Source organism: Solea solea, chromosome 13 (assembly GCF_958295425.1).
Source record: "Solea solea chromosome 13, fSolSol10.1, whole genome shotgun sequence".
NCBI lineage: Eukaryota > Metazoa > Chordata > Actinopteri > Pleuronectiformes > Soleidae > Solea > Solea solea.
This window is the reverse complement of record NC_081146.1, coordinates 2,302,980-2,329,367: the sequence shown is the minus strand read 5'-3', so window position 1 is coordinate 2,329,367 and position 26,388 is coordinate 2,302,980. Positions and strand designations below refer to the sequence as shown.

Sequence of the window (26,388 nt, the reverse complement as noted above, 5' to 3'; positions counted from 1 at the left end):
TTACACTTCAGTTTTGCCATTCGCCCATTCATACAGCGCAGCTATGTGCAGTGCCTTTTGAAATATTTCATACCCATTCACACAGCGTCACAGGGTCAAGTGACTTGCACAAGGACACATAGGCATTTAGACTATAGTGGAGCCAGGAAACCATCCCATAACCTTCGAGTTGAAAGACCACTCCCGCTGCCACTGAGCCGCCGGTGTACCCAAAGCAGACAGGACTAAAGGAGCACAGAAAAAAAACTGCAGGAGAGATTCAGAAAACCCCAGGGGCTTATGAGGAGAACTTCCCCTTAAATCAATCATATATTAGCAAACACAAGGGATTCGTAAAAGTAGACAGGCAAGCAGCAATAACATGGCAGTTTAAGTAATGTAAATGTAATATATATATATATATATATATATATATATATATATATATATATGTATACACATGACCTTGCTCACTGTGGACTGGCCATCACTGACTGTTGGGCTGAAATACTTCAAAAACTGTCATTAAAAGCCTTTAGAAAATTGTGTTCTTCACTAAACACTCAGATAATAATCTGGTGTAAGTTAGTGTCTCCCTCTCATGGGTGCTGAAGCAGATATTTAAGCCATATTTACTCCTGAAAATGTATCCACATATAGGCTATAACTTATTACTACAGTTGTATTCAATCATTATACATCTTACGTTCATTTCAAATGCCACTGTCATTCATTCATTGAGTGAATTCTTAATTTTTTAAAACCCAACCAATAATTACCAAACCCATACTTACCTCTATGCGATAAGAAAAAAAAAACCCAAAAGAAAGTTGCACTGGGTCACAAAAGAAAAAAAATATTCCATTAAAAAAATTGCATGCAAAAACTGGAGAACTGTAGCAAAACTACACACAAGGTACACAGGAAAGATAAATTCAAAATAAAACAGGGAAACAGAAACACAACTGAAAACTCAAGGTAAAGAAAACCAAAGTCTAAACGGTATAAACATAAATATTCTTTACTGATGCATCAGTTTTCAGTTTTATCCTTTTTCCTTCATTGTTTTTTGTTGTTTTCTGATTTTCTTTTTAACTGATTTACAGTTCGGCACTGTTCGGCTTGATCCTTGTGTCGGAGGTCTCCGGAGCACAGACTCAGTCTGATACAGTCACATACAGCGGCAGTTTATGCAGCTTCGCCGCTGGTGATCAGCGGTGCTGTCCCTAAGTGTTTTTAACTGATTTACAGTTCGGCACTGCTCAGCTGATCCTTGTGTCGGGCGTCTCCAGGAAGAAGTGGGTGTGTGTTTGCCTGTGTCTCATTTGCATATAAAGGGACCATGCACAAAACCGAGCATTCTGAAAGGGGCGGTTTTGGCAGGGTTATTGAACTGCTATGATGCTTCATCCTTATGGTATTTTATGGTATTTTGACCAAAGCATGTCACAGACATGTTCATTAGGACACCAGGGAACTATTTTAACTTGGGGAATAGTGTATAATATGTCTCCTTAAATAAAATTGTTATGAAACTATGATTATCATCGTAATGTTGAAACTATGATTATCATCGTAATGTTTTCTGCTTATTAACTAAACAGAAAACAACAAAAACTGATGTATCAGTAAATGTGGTGACTATCCAAAAACAAAAACTTAGTTGTCACCTTATGGTGGTTGGAGGAAGAACTACTCGAGTTCAGAGGAAAAGACAAAAAGGTTTTGCAAGGTTGGTCTCTTTGGGTGATGTTCCCATTTATTGCAGCAAAAAAGTTATTAACAAACAGAAACATTGTAGTTGTAGATGTGGATTGTGGCATACAAAAGATTCCTGGCTTTCCTCTGGCTGTCGGTAAGAACTGTGTGCCCACCACCATCCAGCTCAAACTAATTACACTCATTTCAGGCAGCTGGGCTGCTGCTGTGTCAAGCAAACGGTCCTGTACCCTTGTGGTCAAAAATAATACTCCAATCTTTATTAACAGTCCTTAATTACATGTCTCCAATAACATGCAGAGCTTTGTGACATGTCTCTCCAGAAAGCCTGTCTTGGTCCTAAGCTGGACTGACCATACAACTCCTCTCCTGTCTGGAAAGATTTTGGTCACTTTGCCCATCAGCCATGAACTTCGTGGAGCAGAAGGGTCCATGATAATAACAATATCATTAACAACGAAGTTCCTGCGTGGTTTTGTCCATTTTTGTCTTTCTTGCAGAAGTGGAAGATACTCCCTTACCCACCGCTTCCAAAATAAATCTGACAGGTACTGCACCTGTCTCCATCTTCGTTTGATGTATAAGTCATTCTCATCAAAAAGTCCAGGACGAAGAAGTGGTTTGGCCTTCAACAGCAGAATGTGATTTGGTGTCAGTGTTTCCAGGTTCATTAGGGTCATCAGACAGTTTAGTGATTGGGCGACTGTTGAGAATGGCTTCAACTTCACAGATAACAGTACAAAAACTCTCATCATCCATGTTTTGTTGTTTAACGATGGCGTACAACACCTTTCTTATGAGGCGAATGATTCACTCCCATGCTCCACCGTGATGAGATCCAGCCGGAGGGTTAAATGTCCATTCAATTCCTCTTTTTGCCAAAGCACTCTGTATTTTATTGTGATCCAGGTTTCTGAGAGCTTCCCTCAGTTCTCTTTCCGCTCCCACAAAATTTGTACCATTGTCTGACCTGAGGTTGGTGACTTGTCCACGTCGACGCATAAACCCGTCGAATGGCATTTATGCATGAATCTGTAGTGATTGAGTGGGCTACTTCAAGATGTACTGCTCGACTAGTCATGCATGTGAAGACCACTCTGTATCTTTTGACCAGGCTGTGACCTCTTTTGATTTCAAATGGTCCAAAATAATCCACACCCATGTTAGTAAATGGTGGCAAGTCTGGCAAGATTCTTTCCACTGGAAGGTCAGACATTTTCTGTTCTCCAACTCTCCCCTGAAGACGACGACAAATAACACAGTCAGCAAGGATTTTTCTGCAGGCAGAGTTTGCATTCGTAATCCAGTAGGTTTTTCGAAGAGCAGATATCATGTGATTACGTCCAGCATGATCCACTTGCTTGTGAATGTGTTGTAAAATGAGTTTAGATATTGGCTGATCCTTAGATAGAATTATGGGATGTTTCATTGTCTCAGGCATGGATGCCTTCCTAAGTCAGCCTCCTACTCTTTCCCTTTTCCCCTTTGAAATCTTTGCTGTTGGCAGAGGCGAACAATTTCCAGTTCTGCAACATTGTCTTTGCTTTGTGTTTCTGATGTCCTTTGTTTTTATTGCATGAGTGTTCATGAGGTGATTTACCTTGTTTCCTTCGTTCTTGAAGCAGATCTTTAAACTTCAAAAACAAGGCGAGTTTTCAGTTTTTCCCAATCTGAAAAATAGTTGAGAAGCATGTTCGTAGCATTGGATGCATCATCAACAACACAAGCATTAATCATGATGTCTCGTTTGACCTCAGGTTTGTTCACCTCCTGTTTTGGCCAGTTTCTTTCATCAGACAGCAGAAACTCTGGTCCTTTGATCCATCGCTCACGTTTTAGAAAATCATCTGCTGACAGTCCTCTTGCGACCTCTTCTTAGATCCTATGTATCTCCATTGGGTCACTTCTGTAGCTTCACGTATAACAGCCACTCTGTTTGCTACAAATGTGTGGAATCTCTTTGTTTCACTTGAAATGTAATTAAGCACAGTTGTGCTATCGGTCCAGAAAATTGACTGGTCCAATTCCAGTTGAAGCTCCTTTGTAATCATCTTGTCCAGTCTGATAGCTAATACAGCAGCTGTAAGTTCAAGTCTGGGTATTGTGGTTTGTTTCATGGGAGCAACTCTGGACTTTCCAACCATACCAACTTACTTCTTTAGAGATGCCTTTCAGTCTCAGATAAGAAACAGTATCCATTTTCACTAGCATCTGAGAAGTGATGCATCTGTGCATTGCTTTCCTTTCCAAAGTCCTTCGGCTTGATACACCGTTCCACCTTTAACAGTGACAGTTTATGAAGATTTGTCAGCCACTGTGTCCACTTCCGTAAACAGGTTTGTGATATTTTGTCATCCCAACCAATTTTTCTGTTGCACAGCTCTTGTAGCATCAGCTTGGGAGGCAGTGTGAATGGTGACAAGAATCCAAGAGGATCGTAGATAGAATTAACCACTGACAAGATTCCACGGTGTGTACACGGACGACTTTCAAGTGCAATCTTGAACATGAACATGAACATGTGTGATTCTGCACACCAGTGCAACCCAAGAGCTCTTTCCACAGGTAAGATGTCTTTATCCAAATTGAGCTCTTTGGATGCTTTAGAACGATCTTCTTCAGGGATGCTTGCTATAACTGCTCGACTATTGCTCATCCACTTTGAGAGCCGAAAGCCTCCCTTTGCACATGCAGAAGTGAGATCTTGCACCATCTGCAAAGCTTCTTGTTCTGAGGACACAGACTTTAAACAATTGTCCACGTAGAAGTTATTTTTCATGGTCTGTAACACTTTGTCACTGTAATGAGCCATGTTGTCATCAGCAACTCTCTTTAGTGCATAATTGGCGCAGCTTGGCGAAGATGTTGCCCCAAAAATATGAACCTTCATTCTGAAATCCACCAGAGGTTGTGTCACTTCTCCATTATGCCACCACAAAAAACGAAGAAAGTCAACATGTTTCTGGGATACTCTCACCTGGTGAAACATAGCTTGAACATCGGTCATTATGACAACTGGTTCCTGTCTGAATCTCAGAAGAACACCAAAAAGGGAATTTGTGAGATCCGGGCCTTGTAACACCTGGCTGTTCAAGGAGGTGCCTTTGTAACTTGCTCCACAGTCGAATACAACTCTTAATGTTTTCTTTTTAGGATGATACACCCCATGATGTGGTATGAACCAGATTTTGCCTTCAGTTCCTTTCAGTTGTTGTTGAGGCACCTGCTCCGCGTAACCAGTTTTAATGACATCATCAAGGAAGTGCACATACTCCTGATGATATTCTTTGTTCCTCTGAAACTTTCTTTTCAAGCTCATTACACGTTGTTCAACAATGCACCGATTGTTTGGCATTATGACATCATCATCCTTAAAAGGGCAAGTCAACACAGTAGTGGTTGTGTTCAAGACAAGTTGTTTTTTCCATGATCTGGAGAAATCGCATATCCTCTCTTGACATTAAGATGTCATCACATGACCTTTCATTGAAGTCTTGATTGTATTGTGTAATCAACAACTGTTCCACTTTATCAATGGAGATCCTATTGACAGTGACAGTAGGGCAGCCATTCTTCCCCGTATCACTTCCACTTCCTCTAAGTGGGCCGTTCACCACCCATCCCAGTAGGGTTCAAACAGCGTAGGGTCCATCGCTACAGCTGTTAATGATTTCCCAAGGTTCCAAAAGCTTTGGGGCATTTGTGCCAATCAACAAATCCACTACAACATCAAGCTTGGGAACTTTAATCCTTTGCAGATGAGGCCATTTTCTGATATCCTTTTCTGTTACGATATTGTGTCTCGTAACGGCATGGTTTGCTGAGTGTAAACCTCAGGTAAGTCTAGAAAACTGTTGTCATCATAACCAGCTACTTCCAGTCCAGTCAGAACATGAGTCTGTATAGTATGTGCCTGTCCCATAGTTCGCAGGAAGATGTGTGTTTGGATGCTGTCCATGTTCAGCTGTCTCATCAAGCGTTCTGTACTAAAGGTAGCCGAGCTTCCTGGATCAAGGAAAGCGTAAGTTGTCAAAATTTTATTTCCATTCTTAACCTTTACTTGTGCAGGTACAGTTGAGAGAACACTTTCCTGTTTACCGGCCCCAGTACGAGCACAGGTCTGCTGAGGGACAACAGCGTTGTTTGGTTGTTCGGATGTTGTGAATTTAGCAGCAATGTGAAGAATTGTGGGATGCGTGGAGTTGCATACATTACATGTTAGACGATTTTTAAAAGTCTTGCTGATATGACCTGGTTTTAAACAGCTAAAACAAACATTACTCTGCCTTAAAAGATCAATTTTCTCATGATGCATCTTTCTCTTAAGATATACACAATCTTCTATTGTGTGATCCTCTTTACATATGCAACATGATGTAGTCTTGCTTTTTGATTTGGTAAAGGCATGGGAGATTGGTGTTTCTGTAGACTTTATATCTGCTGAAGTGTTGACAGCTGCCACAGTTGCAGGATATTTACTTCTGGTTCCAGATCTTATGAGAGTTTTTCCTTTAGATGTAGCAGTCTGTGTGTCTTGTATGTTACCAAAGACAGGATTGGAGAGAATTTTGATCTGATGTTCTAGAAAATGGACCAAATCAGATAACAAGACTCTGCTTCCATGTCTCTCACAAGTTTCATCACAAGTTGTTTCAAGTGTGAGGGTACATTCATCTCTACTGTAGACTTTCCATCATATTACAGCATCCTCTCAAAAAAACATGTATGTTTGAAGAGAACCAACATATTCAGCTTTTATTGGTTGCCAACGTAAGGCTTTCTCCATGTAAGCTGCTCCAATTTTCATTTCATTGCCAAAGTGTTCCTTTAACAAATACCTGGCTCTGTCATAGCCTTGATCATTTGGCATGTGATAGCAGCTTCTGATCAGTTCTCTTGGCTGCCCCCTGGTGTACTGTTCTAGGTAGTACAATCAGTCCTGGAGATTACTGACCTTTCTTTCAACTCCCTGTTCAAATGCCATGATAAAAGATCCATACTGTAGAGGGTCACCATCAAATATGTATATTGCTCAAGGTGGAAGAGATGCTGAGTGCTGCTGTTGAACTAACTGAGCAGTGATTTCTGTCTGTCGCTGCATAATGTTGCCAATGTCCTGAATTTCGTTTTCATTTGTGATCATTTGTTGTGTGTTAGTCTTGTAGTGAATTGAAGACAGGTGTATTGCCTCCTAGTGGCCTTTGTAAGGATTGCATTGGTTGTACTGAAGTGAGTTTTTCCCATAGTTGTGTCTGGGCAGGTTTTCTTTCCTTAGGACGTGCATCACGCAGGTGTGAGGGTTGTTGTTGTTGTTGTTGTTGTTGTAATGGTGGCTCTGTCGTTGGATTTTTCTGTTTTTGATTTTGTAGCTTTATTGAAATATGAGTTAATTCCATCGGCTGGTGCAGAGCCACTTCCCACCACGCTGTTTTCCAGTATGCATATTTCAGCTGTAGCAGCAGCCAATTGTGTTTCCATTTCCAATTGCTCCTTCAGTCTTTTCAATTTTTCCTGTTCAGCATGCAGTTTTTCCTCCTGAGCCTCCAGTGCATGTTTCTTCTCCAGAGCAGCAATGTGTTGGATTAGTGCTGCCTTTTCAGTTTTTGCTCGTAAGCATGCAGAACTTGTGATAGAAGATTTGGACTTAGATGAGACCCGAGTTTTTCCAGGGGGGGAAACATTTGAAATACTGTCATTGGGTTGAATATCACCCTCCTGGTCAGCATGTGGTTGAATCTCATCCTGAATTACAGACTCTTTGTCACAGTCTTGTGAGCATCCTTCAACCATTTGTTCACATCACACATGAAATTTTTATTTGCTTGCATATTCTGTTTAAACCATGTTTGCTGCATTTCATACTCTTCTTCAGGCAGTGGCATTTCCAATAATGCATCATGAATTTCAGCAGCAGCATCACATAGCTTATTAAACTCCTTAAAAGGTTCTCAACACTGCACAAAGTATCAGTTGTTATTTTGACAAATAGCAGATTATCGATCTGCAGCTTAATTTTGGATGCTTGCTTCAAGGTTAACATCCGGTTCTTTTGTAGGTTTTCCATTAGAAGTGAAACACCTTTCACAGTTAATTTTCTCTCTCTTTTTTCAACATCACTTTTTGCAGTGCACTCCTCCGAAATAACAATTTCAACATCAGCGCTTTCTTCCATTTTCAAACTGTCAATATGTCAACATGTGACGTCAGCAGCAGAACAATATCAGTCATTCACAGGTGGTAATTAGTTCCTCCAGTTTCCAATTAACTTTGCATTTCATATATATTTTCCATCCCATCAACATCCATGAAATCATGAAATCCAGTTCCAACAACACGGTCCAGTTTCCTTAAATCACTCAAACAGGCTCAGTTTTTATTATCTGCTGTGTCTCATTTTACCTTCATCATCTGCAGCACTGTCTGGAGAAGAGAGGAGGTGTTTGCGAGATCCATGGCTCCCAGCAGCCTCCTTCCAATAATGTCCTTTTTCTCCACAGGGCTGGTGAGTTCTAACTTGTGTGGTAACTTTCCAAAAACAAAAACTTGGTTGTCACCTGATGGTGGTTGGAGGAAGAACTTTACTGGAGTTCAGAGGAAAAACAAAAAGGAAAAAAGGTTGTGCAAGGTTGGTCTCTTTGGGTGATGATCCCATTTATTGCAGCAAAAAAGTTATTAACAAACAGAAAATTGTAGTTGTAGATGTGGATTGTGGCAAACGATTCCTGGCTTTCCTCTGGCTGTCGGTAAGAACTGTGTGCCCACCACCATCCAACTCAAACTAATTACACTCATTTAGTGTAATTAGGTAGCTGGGCTGTCAAGCAAACAAAAAGAAAACGGTACTGCACCCTTGTGGTCAAAAATAAAACTTGCACAAGACACTAACTCAAAAATGGCTCCTACAGTAAAGAAATTTATAATTTATGTCATGACCCCTGGGTTTTCCGTTTAGACTTTTGATGATTATCTGGCTTCTCATCATAATTTAAAACAGATCAATCTGAGTGATGAGTTAATTTCAGAAACGTCACATAATGTGTGTGGAACACTTGTCATTAGTGATTCATTCATATTGTATATCCACGTATCCATTTTCTCCAGCTTTATCTTCCACATGACGGTCGCAGGCGGTGCCGTGCCAATCCCCTGGTACGAGGTCCTTTTTTAGTACCTGCTCGGCGAGGTTCCAAGCATGCTTACTGGTGCGAGTGCTGTCACAGTTCTGGTCATGGAGGAAGTACTGAACAAATGCTTTTAATGAACTGATTCTAGTGATTCAGTTACACCGAAAACAACTGCTTTACAAGTCACTAGTCACTCGTTTGTGTGTATGTGTGTCTTGTGTAAAACAAAGTCACTGTAGTTTCATGCAGCTGTGCAGTGATGACTCCGCCCACGTTGAGTAGGTACATTTTTATAGTGGAGATAAACCGTGTCGTGCTGAGGCGAGCCAAGGTGAGCTGGGAACATAGTGGAAAAGGGCCATTAGAGTGTACAATTGACCTAATCCCCATATTGCATGTTTTTGGATTGTGGAAGGAAGTCGTGTGTGCGTGGAAAACACACAGACACACAGGGAGTCATACTGTATATATATATATAATGATGAATATTTACTGGTTTCACTTTCTTAAATGTGACATGTTGCTACTTTCAGTAGAGACAGTATACTGTCTCTTTGGGTTTTGTTAGCATGTTAATATTTATCCAAAACTACATTTCAGGCTGAAAAAAACAACAATCATCTTAGTTTTTCCAGCTGTTCAATTGTTAATCCCAATATTGGCCCCTTTTGTCCAGATGATGGCGCTAAAAGAGAAACATTTCTACCATCACCAAAGTTATAACTGAATTGTTCATTTTAAATACAGTAGGTTTATGATTTACATTTGTATTTGCACTGATGTTTTATACATACCGTGTATGTAATTGTGTCATGTGTGTTTTTACAACATACTGTATGTGCAGTAAACTTTAGAGGTTTGAGGATAGTAAAAATGATACACATCTTCTGAGGTCCACAACACTGAAATGAAAATAACTCATCACTTATGTACCAGCAGAGTAATCATCATAAACAATCACAATTATGATTGTAATTAAAGCTGCAGTGTGTAACTTGTGAGTAAAACTTGTGTAACTTGTGTAAACGGGTGAGTTTTTGTTCATGTTGTTATTCTGCCTCTGTTTGGTCTTTGTGACTTAGAATGATGTTATTATTATTTGATTGATTATTGATTACTTGTAACTGAAAACAGGCTCTGTCAAGCAACACTGTCAGACCTGACTGAGGGAGCGTTTGTGTGTACACAGCAGCAGTGCAGGGCCGGGTGGTGACAAGACAGTTTTAGTCCATCAAACTGTGGTACAACCGGGTTTCTGAGCAGTAGATTTTACCTTGTGGACACGTCTTTGCGTTTTCTTGTTTGCAGTTGTCTCGCTTTACTTGTGCAATGTTGCTGCTGCCTCCATCTGTCTTGACATGAAATACATCACTTCCTGCGTACAGTGCAGTCTTCTTTGTTGTCTCTTTTGACCAAAAAGAGACATTTGTTCACACTTAAAGGTTCGACATTACAGTCCTGACTTAGAAGCCACATGTGGGGCGACAGAGGGCCGGTCCTCATGAGGCTTGAATGTAGTCTTTCAACTGGGTGGTTGCGGTTCGATTCCCGCCTGTGCTAGTTGATGTGTCCTTGGGCAAGACGTGTGAAGTGGGAAAGGTAATAGAAAATGTGTGCTGCAGATACTGTAGATGCACTGTATGAATGGGTGTCTATGGGTGTGAATGGGTGAACGGCAAAACTGTAGTGTAAAGCAGCTTTCAGTGGCCATCAAGTCTAGAAAAGTCTTGCTATATCAATGTACCCTGGGGCCAACCTGCAATACCTCCAAGGTCCACTAGTGGGCCAGGAAGCAGTGACATAAAGGAAGGGACATTGTGTTTCAATTCATTTGGAAGGATTTTACACTGTGGCCATTGGGGCAGCCCATGAAGGGTCGCCGGGTCAAATCCCGGGACAGGCCAAGTTAACAGCTCAGTATCAGGTTGTTGCAGTCACTGAATCTTTACCTTTGCTCTCATTTCCCAAGACATCCTGTCTGTTAGTAGCCAACCGCTCAACCTGGCTGGATACTAACACAACACCCTGAGGCTTTCTTTCATTCTGAGTCAATGTTTAGTTGAGTCCACACCTCTTTTTTTCACCCTCCCACCTCTCTCTCTCTCTCTCTCTCTCTCTCTAGCAGAGCATAGAAACAAACCTGTTTTTCTGCATGAAACCAGGAAACCAATCAAGGCTTTGCACCAAGCAGAAGAAGAGACACAGAGGAGGTGACATCAAGACAGAGAGTGAGAGAAGAAAGACAGAGAGCAGCAGCAGTTGAGGCCGTGACAGAGAGCAGGTTTCCTGTGCTGTGAGTACGTGTCTCAGCTCTGTTGACCTTGATAATACAGGACTGCGAGGCTGCGAGCATGAATGTGGAGTGAAAGGCTGAATGTGTGGAGAGTTAGAGGTTGGAGACAAAAGAGTGTGATGATGATTGTTGTTCTTCCGTTGTCAGAGTTGACCTGTTGTGTGTTAGTTACTGAAGCACAGCAGTGGAAGTTTTGGACAGAATTTTCTTAAATGCTGTCGGTCGCACACGTCCATTGCTGGTTAATGTAAAGCCGTTGTATGAGCACTTCTATATGTTCATTCACACTAACAGACTGACATTTAAAGAAGGTTTTTGCGTCACTTCGACACACACTGCAGTGAAATGATGGCGGCAGCAGGTCCAGGAGCCTCAAGTTCTGAGCCCCCGATGAGTGGAGTCCGGCGGCTGGTGGATAAGGCCCTCAGAAGACTGGCCAAGCTCCATGAGCTGTGCGCAAACCCCCGCCTGGGCCTGAGGAACAGTCCACCATACCTGCCAGACCTGGTATCTGAGACCACAGCGTTGCTCCTGCAGGTTTGGGAGCCCTACAGAGGATCTAAGGCTGCAGGAGGACACGTGCCCCGCGGGGACGAGGCTGTCTACCTGAGAGTCCACATCAGGAACCTGCTGGATAAGACAGAAAGAGCTGTGCTGCTGTTTAAAGAGGGACGGGAGAAGATATTCGAGGAGGCATCAAACTGCAGGTGAGACAAAAAAAAAAAACTGAACATTCTACGAAGAAACCACATCATAACTTCACCTTTTTTTCCCCAGATTTCTCTTAATCGACATTATTACCAAGATACAAAGTCACAGAGTGCATTTGTTTTCTCTATCATATAAAATCGAAAAAAAAAGCTAAAAACAGCTAAAAATAAACAAATGAATATATTAACTATAATATTATAGTTAATATATTAACTATGCTGTTGTTGTATTAACAGCAACAACAATTCTCTAAATTTTAAATTAAATTGGCTATCGGAGTCCAGGCAAAGCTGGAATAAAATTGAACAGAACATAATATAATATAATATAATATAATATAATATAATATAATATAATATAATATAATATAATATAATATAATATAATAGAAAAGAAAAACAGGCAAACAAAAGAATTTAACAGCAAAGGGGGCATCATTTTGGTAACTATATCAGGGAACACATATTCACCATTAACTACGTGCTTACTAACTTATATATGTAGCATACTAGCCCTTTATTAGTAATTATTAAGCACATACTAACACCTTATTCTACATAACCTTATTCTATTACGACATGAATTACGATTCAAGATAAAGTGTTAATATGTGCTTAATATTTACTAATAAAGGGCCAGTGTGCTACTTTTACGCATGTTAGTAAGTGTTACCATTATTTCCAGCCGCTAAAATGTGGACGTGAAACCATTCTTCACTCAGAATTTAATTATTTTTATAATTTATTGTTTAGTTGATACAGAAAAAAAGTAAATCAATCTTCTGTCCTTTAATCAATTTTTTTAAGTTTAGGACTGACACCATCACACTGGCTTTATCAACCATATAAGCCATAAAAAAATTAAAGCATGAAAGTAATTATCCGCAGCTTGACAAATGATGTGTCTTGTGTAAAAAAAAGGAAGCACAGCAATGAGAGTGAAATTTGAGGGGTTTAATTAAAGGCAGTGAATTTGTGACGCACATGAAAACGTAACGCTTCCAAAGCAACATGTCTCTGACAGATCACGATGTTTTCATAATTATTTTTCTAAGTTGTGTACATTATATTTTATTTTAAAGACTAATAAAATTCATGACCTCACATACGACCTGAGCAGATGAAAAATACTGAAAAATACTCTATATTTGAGTGACCATTTAAAGATGAAATAATACATTTATCCTCTCAGCATATGAACCTTCCAAATTGACTGTAAGGAATAGTAGAAAGACACCTCATACACGTTTATCCAATGACCTGGGCTATTCAGAAAATTTGCAAAATGTGAAATAAAAATGACCACGTTCTTTTCAGTTTGGTTTTCCAGTTATATGGAGTCACTTTTTCCTCTGAGGTCAAACCCACATCATCGTGACGCTAATGTGACAAAAGTGGAAAGAAGAACAGTAACTTCTGAGTGTGAGCAGCTCGATATAGACTTTCTCAGTTTATGTCAACGCAGCTGGTTATGATACCTTATCAACACTGAACTCTAATGAGGACAGACTGGAATCAAGCTTTGACTGTATCAATGTGCATCATGTCGTCATTACAGACATTAAAATAGCAATTATTTAGGTTAAATTTGTTGGCTGGAAAAATTCCGGGATCCACCGCCACGTACATTTTCTCTAATTTACATTTAAATGGTGATATAACGTGTATTTGAGAAGTAAGACTTAAAGTTTTGTATATAAATAAAACACAAGTGGCATCTCGCACGTTTCTGCTCATGACACCGTTCTATTCTTCGGGGCCGGCTGTAGCTCAGCAGTAGAGCAAGTCGTCTTTTAACTTGAAGGTTGTAGGTTCGTTTCCCGGCTCGTCGAGTCTACATGTCGGTGTGTCCTTGGGCCAGACACTTTACCCCCAGTTGCTCCTGCGGCGTGTGAGTGAATGGCAAACTGTAGTGTAAATGAATGGTCATCACGATGAGAAAAGTTCTCTGTAAATACAGATCATTGACCATAACTGTCCAACATGTTACATGACAGGCTTAAATAGAGAAACAAATAGAGAGGCAACTAATTAGGGAGTCACTTCACACACTTCTATGTTCTCTGTTGAAAGAACACACCAGTGTGTGCCGTGTCCACTTTAAATACCTGTTGAACACTTGACAGGCTTCTAACTTGGCACACTGCACACACTGGTGTAAAATAAATAATGCGAGAGGAACAGGTACGGGTGCTGTTTTTATCGGTAATAATAATTACAAATAAGACATTTAACCCACATGAGCCACAACATTTGTGATGAATGGTGATGTCAGAGCTGTGATGGGAAAATTCTGCTGTAAAAGTCAGATCAGCCATACGTGAAGATTTTTTGCATCATCTTCAGTAATTTTACACACACACACTGTGGTCTTCTTGCCACAGCTGTGTCTGCATGGGCAGTCATGTGGACAAATAAAATGTGACTCTGACATCACAGCCCGTTCTACAAAGTCTTTTTTTAAGTGTCTTGTTCTAAGCTGTTCTCTCAGACTCACAGCAGGAGCCGCAGCCTACTTCTGTTAAATAGGTAACAAAAGAGTTCATAATCACCCTTAAGTGAGATTTCTGTAGGGCTGTAAACGGCCTAAAAGCAGAAGTGAGAATAAACAGACAAGACAGTACAGACCGTAACACCTGGACCACACACACACACATACATGCACATATTGAATAATAATTGCTTAGTGAGAAGGTGCAGTATCCACACAGATAAACAAAGCAATACCACTGAAAAACTAAATAATTAAAACTTCACTCAATATTTGTTGTTGATATTATTCTGTTTCTGTTTGATCTTCTTAAACGGAAACAATATAACGTGTGTATAAATATGTATATATATATATATATATATATATATATATATATATATATATATATATGTACTGAACAAAAATGTGTCAGCCTTGTGTGAATTCATTTGAATGTATGTTTACATGACATCAGAAAAAAAGTTTATTGTTAGTTAAACTAAAATTTAAGCACATGTAAACAAGTCAGTCTGACTGAAATTGTACTAAATTAAATTCAAACGTCAGACTAACACACACCCAGATAATGCGACTGGGAGTAGAGCTAATGCTGCATGTTCCGTTGAGGAAAGGCTGAGCCACAGTTCCCAGCCATGGCTAATACAGATGAATAAGAAATTCAGGCTGATATGTATTTGGACTGACAAGGAGGCCAAATTTTATGTCCTATCAGCTTAAAGAACTGGATATTTTTAAGGTGATGAACACTAACATCCCTCTGCATGATATACTGGAAACTGCCTTATTCTAACAAGCTGAAAGCAGGCGCTTCGTTCCCGAGCAGAGCGGAGGCAGAAACACTTAAGTCAATAAATAGACATGTTTGGGACAAGGACAGTCGTCCAATTGATGGAATTGTAGTGAATGGTTTAGACATAACAGACATTTGTTTACATTTGTATTGTATTGTAAGTTAGACACTACAGCTTTTAAGGAGCTGTAATTATTTGTAGTATTAGTATTATTACATGTTTATCATATTATTGCCTCTTACATGCCATGAAGTAGAAATAGAATGTTGTGAAATTATCCTACAAACACTTAACGTTCATCCATCCATCTTCCACCACTTCATCCTCCGCACGAGGGTCTCGGGTGGGGGGGTAGGTGAGGTGGACAGAGCCACTTCAAATTTGTGCTTGAATGAGCCACATGTGGGATTTAGTGGCATCTATGGGTGAAGTTGCATTGTCGAGTTTCTTCTGGTCTTCACACCAATGCCTGCCTAAACTCGGCCAGGCATAGAGGGCAACAGAGGACACTTTACTGACATCATTGAATACAGTACGTGTAGATTGATCATCTAGATAGAAACAAAATTAGGTTTGTCAGTTAGTAAGTTAATCAAATAAATGCATAATCACATCACAATCTATGATCATTACTTAAGTTAAATCATACTGTAAATCTAAAGAGTGAAAATAAATTTAGACCATTTAATAATACAGTGTAAATGAAATAAACACATCTCTTTAGGATCTATTTTTAAACCGATTTATTTTCAAGAGAAATTACAAATCATAACCTTTGAATCTTTAGTATATTTAATGCATCCAATGATTTTACCTCCCTCGCTTCTATTTACAAACAAAGTGAATGAATCAAATCAGATTCAAATAAAGAAAAATAAATATATAAAAAAATTATTATTAATAGTTATATCAACCATTCCAACTAAAATAAATAACTCCCCACAAACTCATCACATTGCCAATCCAGTCTAAACCATCTGGTTTATCAGTAGTTAATAATCCCCTCAATTCACAGACATAATTCAGATAAAAAGCCAAATGAAATAAACTGTCATCGCCAGACTGATGACAAATTTAACAGCACAGACCTGCATCACAAATGTCATTAAACTAAAATAAAATGTACATACCAATAGCGTCTGAGTCACACACACATCTCTCCAGCTTGACTCTGGCAGACAAAAGAGCTTCCCCTGCCCCAGAGATCCTCCTCATCCAAACTTCCTCAGGTGCTCTGACTCTCCTGATTAGCCCATCTTACTCTATCTGGATGCCACACCGAGTTGCCACACCTACCCCCTGATACTGCCCTTCTGTGCTACACAAACGAGTCAAAATTTACCCAAAAAATAAAGTCTGTCAACTAATGACTTCACATGCATTTTGCAATCCAAAATACAGAAAGCCTGTCCTCCAGCCAGGGTGTGATTTTGTCCATCCTGAGCTACTGTACAAACACGGTGGTACAACCATGGAGCTATACTGTACTGTACATTAACTACATACAGTAGATGCCACGTTGGTCATATTGATGCAACATCCCCCATTTGCTTCTATTTGATTCTACTCTAGATTTATCTATTTGTCGTGTGGCTCAGGAGCTTCTACATAGACTACGGCTGAATGATGGAAATATGAAGATAAAAGATAACAGTTCTTGATTTTCAGTGTCTCTTAACACATCCCCCCCTAAATTCTACACACTGTATCTTGACTGAATGAACTCAGTTCTAAGCATTTCATCAAAGATCAACAGGGTCAGATCATGCTAGTGCTAGTGAATATACATTTTGACAAATGTTCAGCATTAAACTCTCATCTTCAGGGAGTGGCTAAGTGGAAATTGCGGTTAGAACTTTTGCAAATAAATAAAAAAATTAAATGCAAGGTGCTAAGACTCAAGAATAGCCTGAGGTGACAAACTGGCCCATGGAACATTTTGTGGTATTTGCTGACAGAGACAGAGCATCCTGTTTGTGAGCTGGACTACCTTTTATGTGTGCACATGTATGGAACGTACTGACAGAGTCACACCTGTGCTGCAAGCTGGAGTTCACACTGTATTGATACCATATTGTATGTAACAGTAAAACAAAAACAACACATTTTAAATATTCACACACAAATAATAAAAATAATTAAATTGGTTTTGGTTGAGATACGTAATTAGTGTTAATTGTGTAGTGGCACCCCTGGCTCACACTTAAGAAAGTAATTGCTGCTTTATCTCATTGACTTGTGTGTTGATTTGTAAACCGCTCACTCTCCCACACCAAGAGAAAACCAGCGTTTTTGTAATCACAACACACTGGAGCCTCTGTTTCACCATTAAGTTAAAACGTGTTATTTCAGCCTTTGAAATCCTTCATTCAGATTTACTTAAGTGGCACAAACTTAACAAATAAGGCAGCACTAGACCAGCAGCTCCTGTGTTGTTCCTATTTTCTTTATGTGTGTGGTTTCAAAACAGTTTCCAGTCAGAAAATTGCTGTTTAATGATGAGATAAAGTGGTAAACATATTCTTAAGATATTGTATTAACATTAGTTTTTACCTGTGGACCTTTTTCTATTCCTTGCAACACAACTGACTGTCTGCTGCATCTTGTGTTCTCAGGAGAAACCTGACCAAACTGTCCTTGCTGTTCAGTCACATGCTCTGGGAGATGAAGGCCATGTTCCCTGATGGATCTTTTCAGGGCGACACCTACAAGTTAACATCAAAAGAGGCTAAGAAGTTTTGGTGGAAATTGTTTGGCAACAAGTGAGTGTGTGTGTAAATCTTGTGACTTTTACACGTGCGTTGTGTGCCCATTCACCACATATCACTGATGTGTGCTGGCAGGTGCATAGTCCAGTGGAATAGTTTTAAACAGCAGCTTCAGCGTGTCCATGCATTTGAGGAAGGGATGGAGTCCATGGCCCTGAAATCGACCATCGATCTCACCTGTAATGACCACATATCTGTGTTTGAGTTTGATGTCTTCACCAGACTCTTTCAGGTGAGGTGAACATTAGCCACTCATTTTTTATAATGAAAAAGTGTGACTTATTGGGAAATATGCTTACATTTGTTTTCTTGGTGACAAGGGCGGTTCTACGGGGGTTCTACACTACTAAACATTCATTTTTATATATTTTTTTCCTCATGCGGATCACATTATATATTGATTGGGACAGGGACCAAAGACTGTTGTTGTTGTTTTCTTCATCCTCTGACTTGCTTAGTTTCTAGCATAAAACTACACGTCGCGACACATGGTCCACGATATCAATATCACCATAGACCGATTCTGTGCAAGACAATCATATAACTTTTGAACTGAGGAAAACTTTATTCATAACATGGAGAACAAAGTACCTCACGTCTCTGTATTGAATGTGGATGGAGAGTCTCTTAATAACGTAGGTTTCTCCACCTTTATCCCACTGTGAACTCACTTATTTTTAAGTGCTTACTTTAGAGCGCCTTCATTTATTAATGAACATATTGATATTTGCCCTGGCGTATTGATTATGGTATTGCACAAGGAAGGATGATGATAGATCACCCTTTATCTTTAGTTTGACCCTGTGGTGCACTGGTGTAAATGTTTTTAACTGTTTCAGGTATACCTGCTAAGTTTAGTGTGAAGGCTTTATAATGGTTAACTTATAGAGAGGTCTTCAACTTTATATCAACCTCATTCCTATGGCCCATAATACCTTGCTTGAATTATGGGTGTGACTTCAGCTGCTGCAGAACTGGCCTTTGTCACAGTGAGAAAGTAACAATTTAACACCAATTCTGATTGCGTTAAACTCAAAACTCACTTAGTATGTAATACTAAGTAATACATAGTAACGTAATACTAAGAGTTAAATATAATTTGACTCTTTTACCGCTACTTTAAAACTGTTAAATGTACAGAATTACATTTATTTTGTTGCTACAGACGGAAAAGCTCTGAGATCAGAATTTACACAGCAATAAAGTTGGTTGCGCTTTGTTAAAGGGAGTTGGGAAACAATTTTATTTAGTCAAAGGCAAACCAAGAGCCAAGCGAGAACCCCAGTGTCCCACATCACCATGCCTGGGTTTTCATTTCAACATGGGGTGATTTACAAACTTATCTTATCTTATCTTACCTTATCTTATCTTATCTTATCTTATCTTATCTTATCTTATCTTATCTTATCTTATCTTATCTTACCTTATCTTATCTCACCAACAGGGATAAACAGCATGAATTTGTGAACACCCTCACTGTTCATATTAAGCATGAAGTGATCAAGCAAATTAGGAATAAGGACCAGCGAAATGCTGTCACTGATGTGAAAGCTGGAAACAGCCTCAAAATGTTTTTTTTTTGTTTTTTTTTTAAGTGAGTTAAAGGAACTTTGAAAACCTCTCTTCTCCTTTAGCCCTGGAGGTCACTTTTAAGGAACTGGAACCAGTTGGCAGTAACCCATCCAGGCTACATGGCCTTCCTCACCTATGACCAGGTCGTAGCTCGTCTGCAAAACTACCTGCATCGACCAGGAAGGTGAGGACACACACAGCAACAAGCTCCAAAGCAGTGATGTTCTAACTCTTATCTCTAAACTGTAAACACCACAGAAAAGTGCTTGATACATAAATGTGGAGAAAGTGGCTGATTTCAAATTAGACCCTTGAAGCACAGAACTACAACCAAACTTTAAATCCAATTATTGGCTTTTATTAACATAACTTTAAATATTCATTAGGGTATGATGATTCATTTATAACTTTCTTATTTCTCCTTTACACTTACATCATATTGTCTTTTGATTTTGAGTTTTTGGCACCTTTTCCTTGTGATGCAGTGAGTATAAGAATATTCTTGCATCAGTGGTGTAGATGTTTCTAGAATGAGAGGATTTATATGGGAATGACGAGGAAAACTAAACTAAATGCTGATCAGAGTCAAAGTAGCACAATGACTTAGGGTTGATTTCCTGCTATAATCACTGTGATTTACAAGGATCTTTTTCTCAAACAGCTACATCTTCCGACTAAGCTGCACACGCATGGGTCAGTGGGCTATAGGTCATGTGACCATTGATGGTGACGTCATCCAGACCATCCCTGAAAATACACCTCTCTACGTGGCACTCATTGAAGGCTTCAGTGAGGGCAGGTAAGGACAGCAAATACACACTGCTCTCTGATTCTTTATCCCCTTGTGTGTGAGTTTTTCCCCACTGAGTGTGTGAGTGTGTGTGTGTGTGTGTGTGTGCCTGCAGCTACCTGTACCCAGATGGCCGTGATGTGAACCCCGACCTGACGAGCTTGTGTGAACCATCCCAGAGGGGAAAGGTCAGAGTTACAGAAGTAAGTGGATGCACTTCATTTATCACACCACAGATCCTAAGCTCGGAAATCATATCTTGGTTCTTGATATTGACATCTGACACCCAACAGGAGCAGTATGAGCTCTACTGTGAGATCGGCAGCACTTTCCAGCAGTGTAAGATCTGTGCAGAGAGGGATAAGGACACTCGGATCCAACCTTGTGGGCATCTCCTGTGCCAACCCTGCCTCACAGGCTGGCAGGTATGAACCTTCATCCACTTCATTATCGAAGCGTGTGGTCAGCCTTGACATTTGGTGGAGCCCTGTTTTCAAGTAGCGCTGCTGCTAAACATGCGCACACACATGGAACTGTGTGGCAGTGTGTGTCTCTCACACACACATCATATTACTCTCCTGCCATGTCCCTACTCTCTCACAACCACAACAAGCGAGAAGACACCGTCTATTTTTTATTCAAATATAGCGGCACTGCACCAACTCGGGGAAGAGGAGTTCAGTGCAGTGCCGCCACACATGAGTGGCAACAGTAGGAATAGCTTTTAGGTTTATTAAACTGAGTGGAATGGTTTGGTTCGGTACAGCACTTTTTGGCATTTTCCATTAAGAATAGTACAAAAATAAACAGCCCCAGCTGTTTTATTCTATGATACCCTTCCCTTAGGGTACCAGAGATGTTCTAAAGTGAATGTCCTCCAATGCTGTCTGTTGTGTTGCGTTCAATGTCGTTGTTCGTTGTCATTGCGCTACACGGCAGTCGGGTATGGCCCTCACCCCGTCTACCAAGTAAAGGTACTGTTTTGAGTTGAAGCGCAAGCCTGACCCCGGGCTTTATCCTTCAAACACCATACCACAGCATTAGTGGAGACATTAGCTGAACTTACTGTACCATTTTACTCTGGTAACTAAAAGGGAAGGGTGCCAAAGAATGGAACGGTATTGGGCTGGTTATTGTGGCACTATTCCTACTGGAAACACAAAAAAAACTACATACTGTCCAGTACACAACCGTTCCACTCAATGAATCAAAGCCTGATCTGAATAAAAATATGTCTTGTAAACATACCAATCTATAATAAGAGGGCTGGTATATACCAATCATCATTCTGATCGATGTTCATACAAACAGTCGATCCGATCATGACTTCATTTCTGTTTTGTTACTGCTGTTTACAAAACCGAATAATGAACAGACGTGGAAGAGGTAACGGACAGCAACGGGACGAGCATGTGCAGCATTTGTTTACTACGGCAGCGGAAGTTAAACTACTTCTGGAGAATGAGACGACACTGCACATGTCAAAAAAGTCTGTTCCGACTGAACACTTATGACTTATGATGTGACCACCATCACATTATTTCCTTGTAAATTGTAAATTCATTGTAAATGTAAACAAAGCTACTGTCATAACTGTCTGAAGTAGGTGTTCAGTGGAGCCAAGCTCCCCTGTAATCCCAGCCATCCATGTTGTGTAGTCGTGGCCACGTCCGACCATCGTCACAGTATACAAACACGGTATAAAGTCAAATGCTCACGCTCTCACGATATTACAGTAACAATGCCCCGATTGTTACTGTAATAGTTTGTTTTAGATCAGTGGAGTGAAACAGTCTGGGCCGACAGGATTAGATTTACGATTATAGTTTGGCTGATCATTGTGGTGATGTGGTTAGACGACTACTGTGAGAACTATGCTCTGTTTAACACAGCAGCCGGGGAGAACATGCAAACTCAGTGCAGAGAGACCCTTGTCTCAACCGGGTCGCTAGCCCGGGTCTTTTTAATTTCACAAAGATCACTTTTTAACAAGTGAAATGTCTCTAAATGTGCCTCACTATGCAACAATATTTAGTTAGAATGTGTAGAAACAACCTGAACATGAATGGCGTGAACTACTGCCCTGTCTGTGTTTCAAAACACAGACAGGGCAGTAGTTCAAATGCCACCTTGGGTTTTTTTTTTTTTTTTTTTCACTATGAATTAGTCATCATTGGAGAGAACACACCAACTCCTGCTCCCCCCTTTTTCTGCATGATCAGTTTTAGCATGAAGTGGAAATAAACGCTAATGATTCAACAAGAAAGGGACTGTGAAATGATGCTGTAATTATAGATGGTGTCAAGATGAAAAGTGACATCTGTATAATTAAAGAAGCAAACACAATGGAACTTTTTAGCACACATCGTCACATTAACGTACCCAAGAAATTATCAAATTGAGGCTTTTTAATTAAATCAATTACATAAGATAACACCCAGTAGTCTCATAAACACATTTCAGACATCATGTGGGCTTCTCCAATGACCTACTTCCTCTTTTAATGGCACAGTGACATTTAAGACATCCACTCCAGAAATCTGCTGGCAAATGACAGCTTGATGCTCCACTACCTCTTTCACTCAGGCAAGCTATAGTCTGCAATTTATTCAGGAGGTGATGATGTATTTGCAGAGGTGCAGAGCAGTAAGTCCTGGCATTTGCCACAGGACTTCCTGTGTGAGCTCAGGCCCACATCCTCCTTACATCACGTTGGTCACATTTACTTTGATTAAAAAAAGCGCATGTGTAAGAGCGAGTGAGTTAGTGGGTGTCATAAAAAGAAAATTAGATATGCTTCATGGATGTCCAAAAGCTAATGTTCAGTGAAGCGAAAACAAAAGGGAGTTCAATTGTAAAGTCATTTAATCACATTAAGGGAATTGCAGCTGAATACTGATGAAAGGAACAAGAGGCAGGATCAGCACACTGAATGTTTCTCATTCAGCCGTTCCTAATTATGCAACATGCGTCGTAACATTTCTAACATTTTTAAATGCAAATAAGCTAGAATTAACAGGCAGAGATGTGAATACGGAGCAGTCAAACTGAAATGTTTGCTTTTCACTCTACAGCAGGGCCGGCCCAAACCTTTATGAGGCTTTATGATACTGAACTTGGATTAAACAAGTAAACCAGTTTTATGACTTTGGTTTTTAAAACTTAGAAAAGGTTGTGTAGATGTTTAGTGAATGAACAATATTTAACTCAAGATAAAACCAAATCATTTAAGCTCAACAATATTTAGATATCTAAATCTAAAGATATCCAGATTTCTAGATGTGTCAAAATGTAATTGTTATTTCTCCACACACTACTGGGGGCAGCTGCTTAGTTTGCTTATGCCTTGGGCCGACTCTGCTCAAGCATAATTTCATTTTTATGTCGGGTGAATGGTCAAACTTGTTAGGCATGTTAATTGATTGGACAGATTTTTGGTGGATGTTTTAAAGATACCACAGGCTGAATTAAGCTGGTCTGTAGTTTGTAATCCAGATCTGAGGCCATATGTTGCCCATGTGTGACGGGACATTGTCATAATGAAATCAGTGGGATCACAGGGCCTCTGACCAACCAAATTATATTAGCACTTCTACTACACCTACTCTGCATACAGGCCTCTTCTGGAGCTGGATCAATGAAAAAAAAAGGAAGTCAGATAATAAAAACACATTTAAAAAAAGTATAAATTTCAATCATTCCAGGATTTCAGAGATGGAGAGATTGTCTCAGGTCATCTGTCACATTCGAAACAAGCATGTCTGTTTGTGCTCAGGATAGAGACTTGTGATCCCTAAATGTTTAGTTATTGAGTTTTATCAAGCAAGTGTTGCTGCAGGTATATCAGGTACTGACTGAATCATTTGAACTGAGCAGAAAAAGGCAAAATAGTCAATTTGTGCAAAACCACAATGTGCACTGTCTGTTCAACATAGTATATCCCATAATATGCATATTTCTCTTTAAAGACACTCCTATAAATAAAAAGAAATGAAGCTTTAGAAGTGGCCACAGCGAAAAATCTGCCTCCATCTTGTCCTGTCCCTTGTGTTGTCTTCTGTTACACCAACTATCCTCATGTCCACCTTCACAACATACATGAACCTTCTCTGTGGTCTTCCTCTTTTCCTCCTGCTGCCAGCTCCATCTTCAGCATCCTTTGTCAATTGGTGTAAATGGGTCAACAAGTGTTTGCATGCTGCTTTCATTCATATTCAGCAGAAGTCATCCGGCAACACATGCCCGTACTGTCGCTGTGACATCAAAGGGACGGAGTCCATACTCGTTGAGCCCTACCCATCAGCCAGTGGTCACTGGGAGGAAGAGGAGGGGGAGAATGTAGACGAGGATGATCATGAAGACATTGAACTTGTGCTAAAGGAAATGGCTGCCTTGAAGGTTTGTGAATGCATTGTTTTTATGTGTGTTTGGACGACCATGGCTGTGTGATCATCTTTGAATCCTTTTAGTCTACTGTGCAAACTGTAGTGAGTAGCTTTTAAATATTAAAAGCACAGTTTACACCAGTGTTTCCCAAACTTTCTATTTGGGGGACCCAATTTTGAAGATTTCAAACAATCGTGACCCAAATTACAATATAAAAATAAAATTGAATTAAAACTTTTTATGCATGATATTTAAAACATATATACATGAATCGGTGTGAAAATTCAGCATCTCATTTGGGGACCCAAAATAAATCTTCCACAACCCATATGTGGGTCCCGACCCTGTCTTTGGGAACCTCTGGTTTACACAGCTTTCTCTATGTTGCTATCGTGTGTCGCCTGGGGACATTCCTATGCACACAGGAAGTGACGTGTTTTATGACAAGACAGACTGAGGCAACAGCAAATCAAACAGTATGATTGACAACATAAAGAGTGTCCACAGAACATTTAACACGATAATTCTACTGCTCAAAAAACTGCTCTTTCAGCAGTTTGACAGTATGCTTGCCCATGTGCTGCTACTTTATACACAGATGCTTCCTCAGTCAAGTCTGATATTTTTGAAAAATTGTGCTTCCCAACCTCAGTTTCCCCTGAGTCGAGAAATATCTTCATTCTTTTTTTGTTGCGTGTCCACCAGTGACACTTGGTCCGAGCCTTGAAACTGCAACGCTAATTCCGCACTTTTTAGACCCACTCGTAGGGGGACGGGACCTCATTCCCAGAATGTAAACAGTGTCCGGCATCGTTGCTAACAGTTACGCTAACAGGACCAAGTGTCTCTGGTGGGTAACAAAGAACAGAATGAAGCTACTTCTCAACTCAGGGGAAACTGAGGTTGGGAAGATTTTTTTTTCACAAATACGACCTCTAGTCCAGTAATACAAAGCTAAATACAAATCGGTGAAGTATTCCTTTTAATAGACACCATGTTTAGAATGTGCATGCTCATACAACCTCCTAGTCTCCCTCTGTTTATCTGAGGACGTCCTGTTCTTTAACAAGGAAGAAATAAAGTCAAAACAAATGTCACCTCTGGCTGTCTTCTGCTTTTTGTCTCCCTCATACCAACAGTTCTCGAGTTACGATTACCAGGTGCCCAGCTCCTACCTCTGCATGCCACCTCTGCCCCCTAAAAACAGCACAAGCTCTTCAAGTCCTGCCAACCAACCGCAGACGAAAGAAAGCAAGACGGTGGACAAACACTCCAGTTCAGTAAGTTTCACAGACACCTCACATAGTGACATATTGTTGCTGTACACAGTATGACGCTTTGGCAGCTTGGTTATATGATAATAATTCTCTCCAGTTCCTGAACACACTGCTGTAGTGTGAATGTTTGTAGAAGTAGCTGGTGCCTGCACAATCTTTGAGATGTGTTTCCTCTCATAAACAGGCTCACGGCGTCAAAGAAGGATGTACGAACTTGATTAGGTGAGACATTACACTTTTTGTCTAAGAAAACCAGAAGTAGTGCTCAAGCTTTCACAGAGCTATGTTTTTGAGTAGAACATGATGTAAAATTAATTTGTACAGTCTTTAAGGAAACTAGGAGACAGCCTTGAAATAAAAGGGACAGTTACGTTTTTTGAAGTGTGCTTGTATGAGGTACTGATATACAGTCTGTGCTGACTAAACTTACACAGCATGTTCACACAGCAATGCACATGTACATAGACACACGTGAATCACATCAG

The 26,388-nt window shown here is 40.0% G+C and overlaps 1 protein-coding gene across 1 annotated transcript; it reads left to right on the top strand.

Moving 5' to 3' along the window:
• The first annotated feature begins 5,418 nt into the window (after positions 1 to 5,418).
• cblc (Cbl proto-oncogene C, E3 ubiquitin protein ligase) lies at positions 5,419 to 26,129 on the top strand. Its single transcript, XM_058647758.1, has 13 exons — positions 5,419 to 5,535; positions 5,623 to 5,719; positions 10,948 to 11,115; positions 11,457 to 11,822; positions 17,726 to 17,872; positions 17,954 to 18,110; positions 19,513 to 19,634; positions 20,112 to 20,249; positions 20,356 to 20,443; positions 20,534 to 20,665; positions 24,459 to 24,638; positions 25,766 to 25,906; positions 26,088 to 26,129. The coding sequence occupies exons 4-13, from the start codon at positions 11,461 to 11,463 to the stop codon at positions 26,127 to 26,129; spliced, it is 1,509 nt and encodes a 502-aa protein (XP_058503741.1). The 5' UTR covers positions 5,419 to 5,535; positions 5,623 to 5,719; positions 10,948 to 11,115; positions 11,457 to 11,460.
• The last annotated feature ends 259 nt before the right edge of the window (positions 26,130 to 26,388 follow it).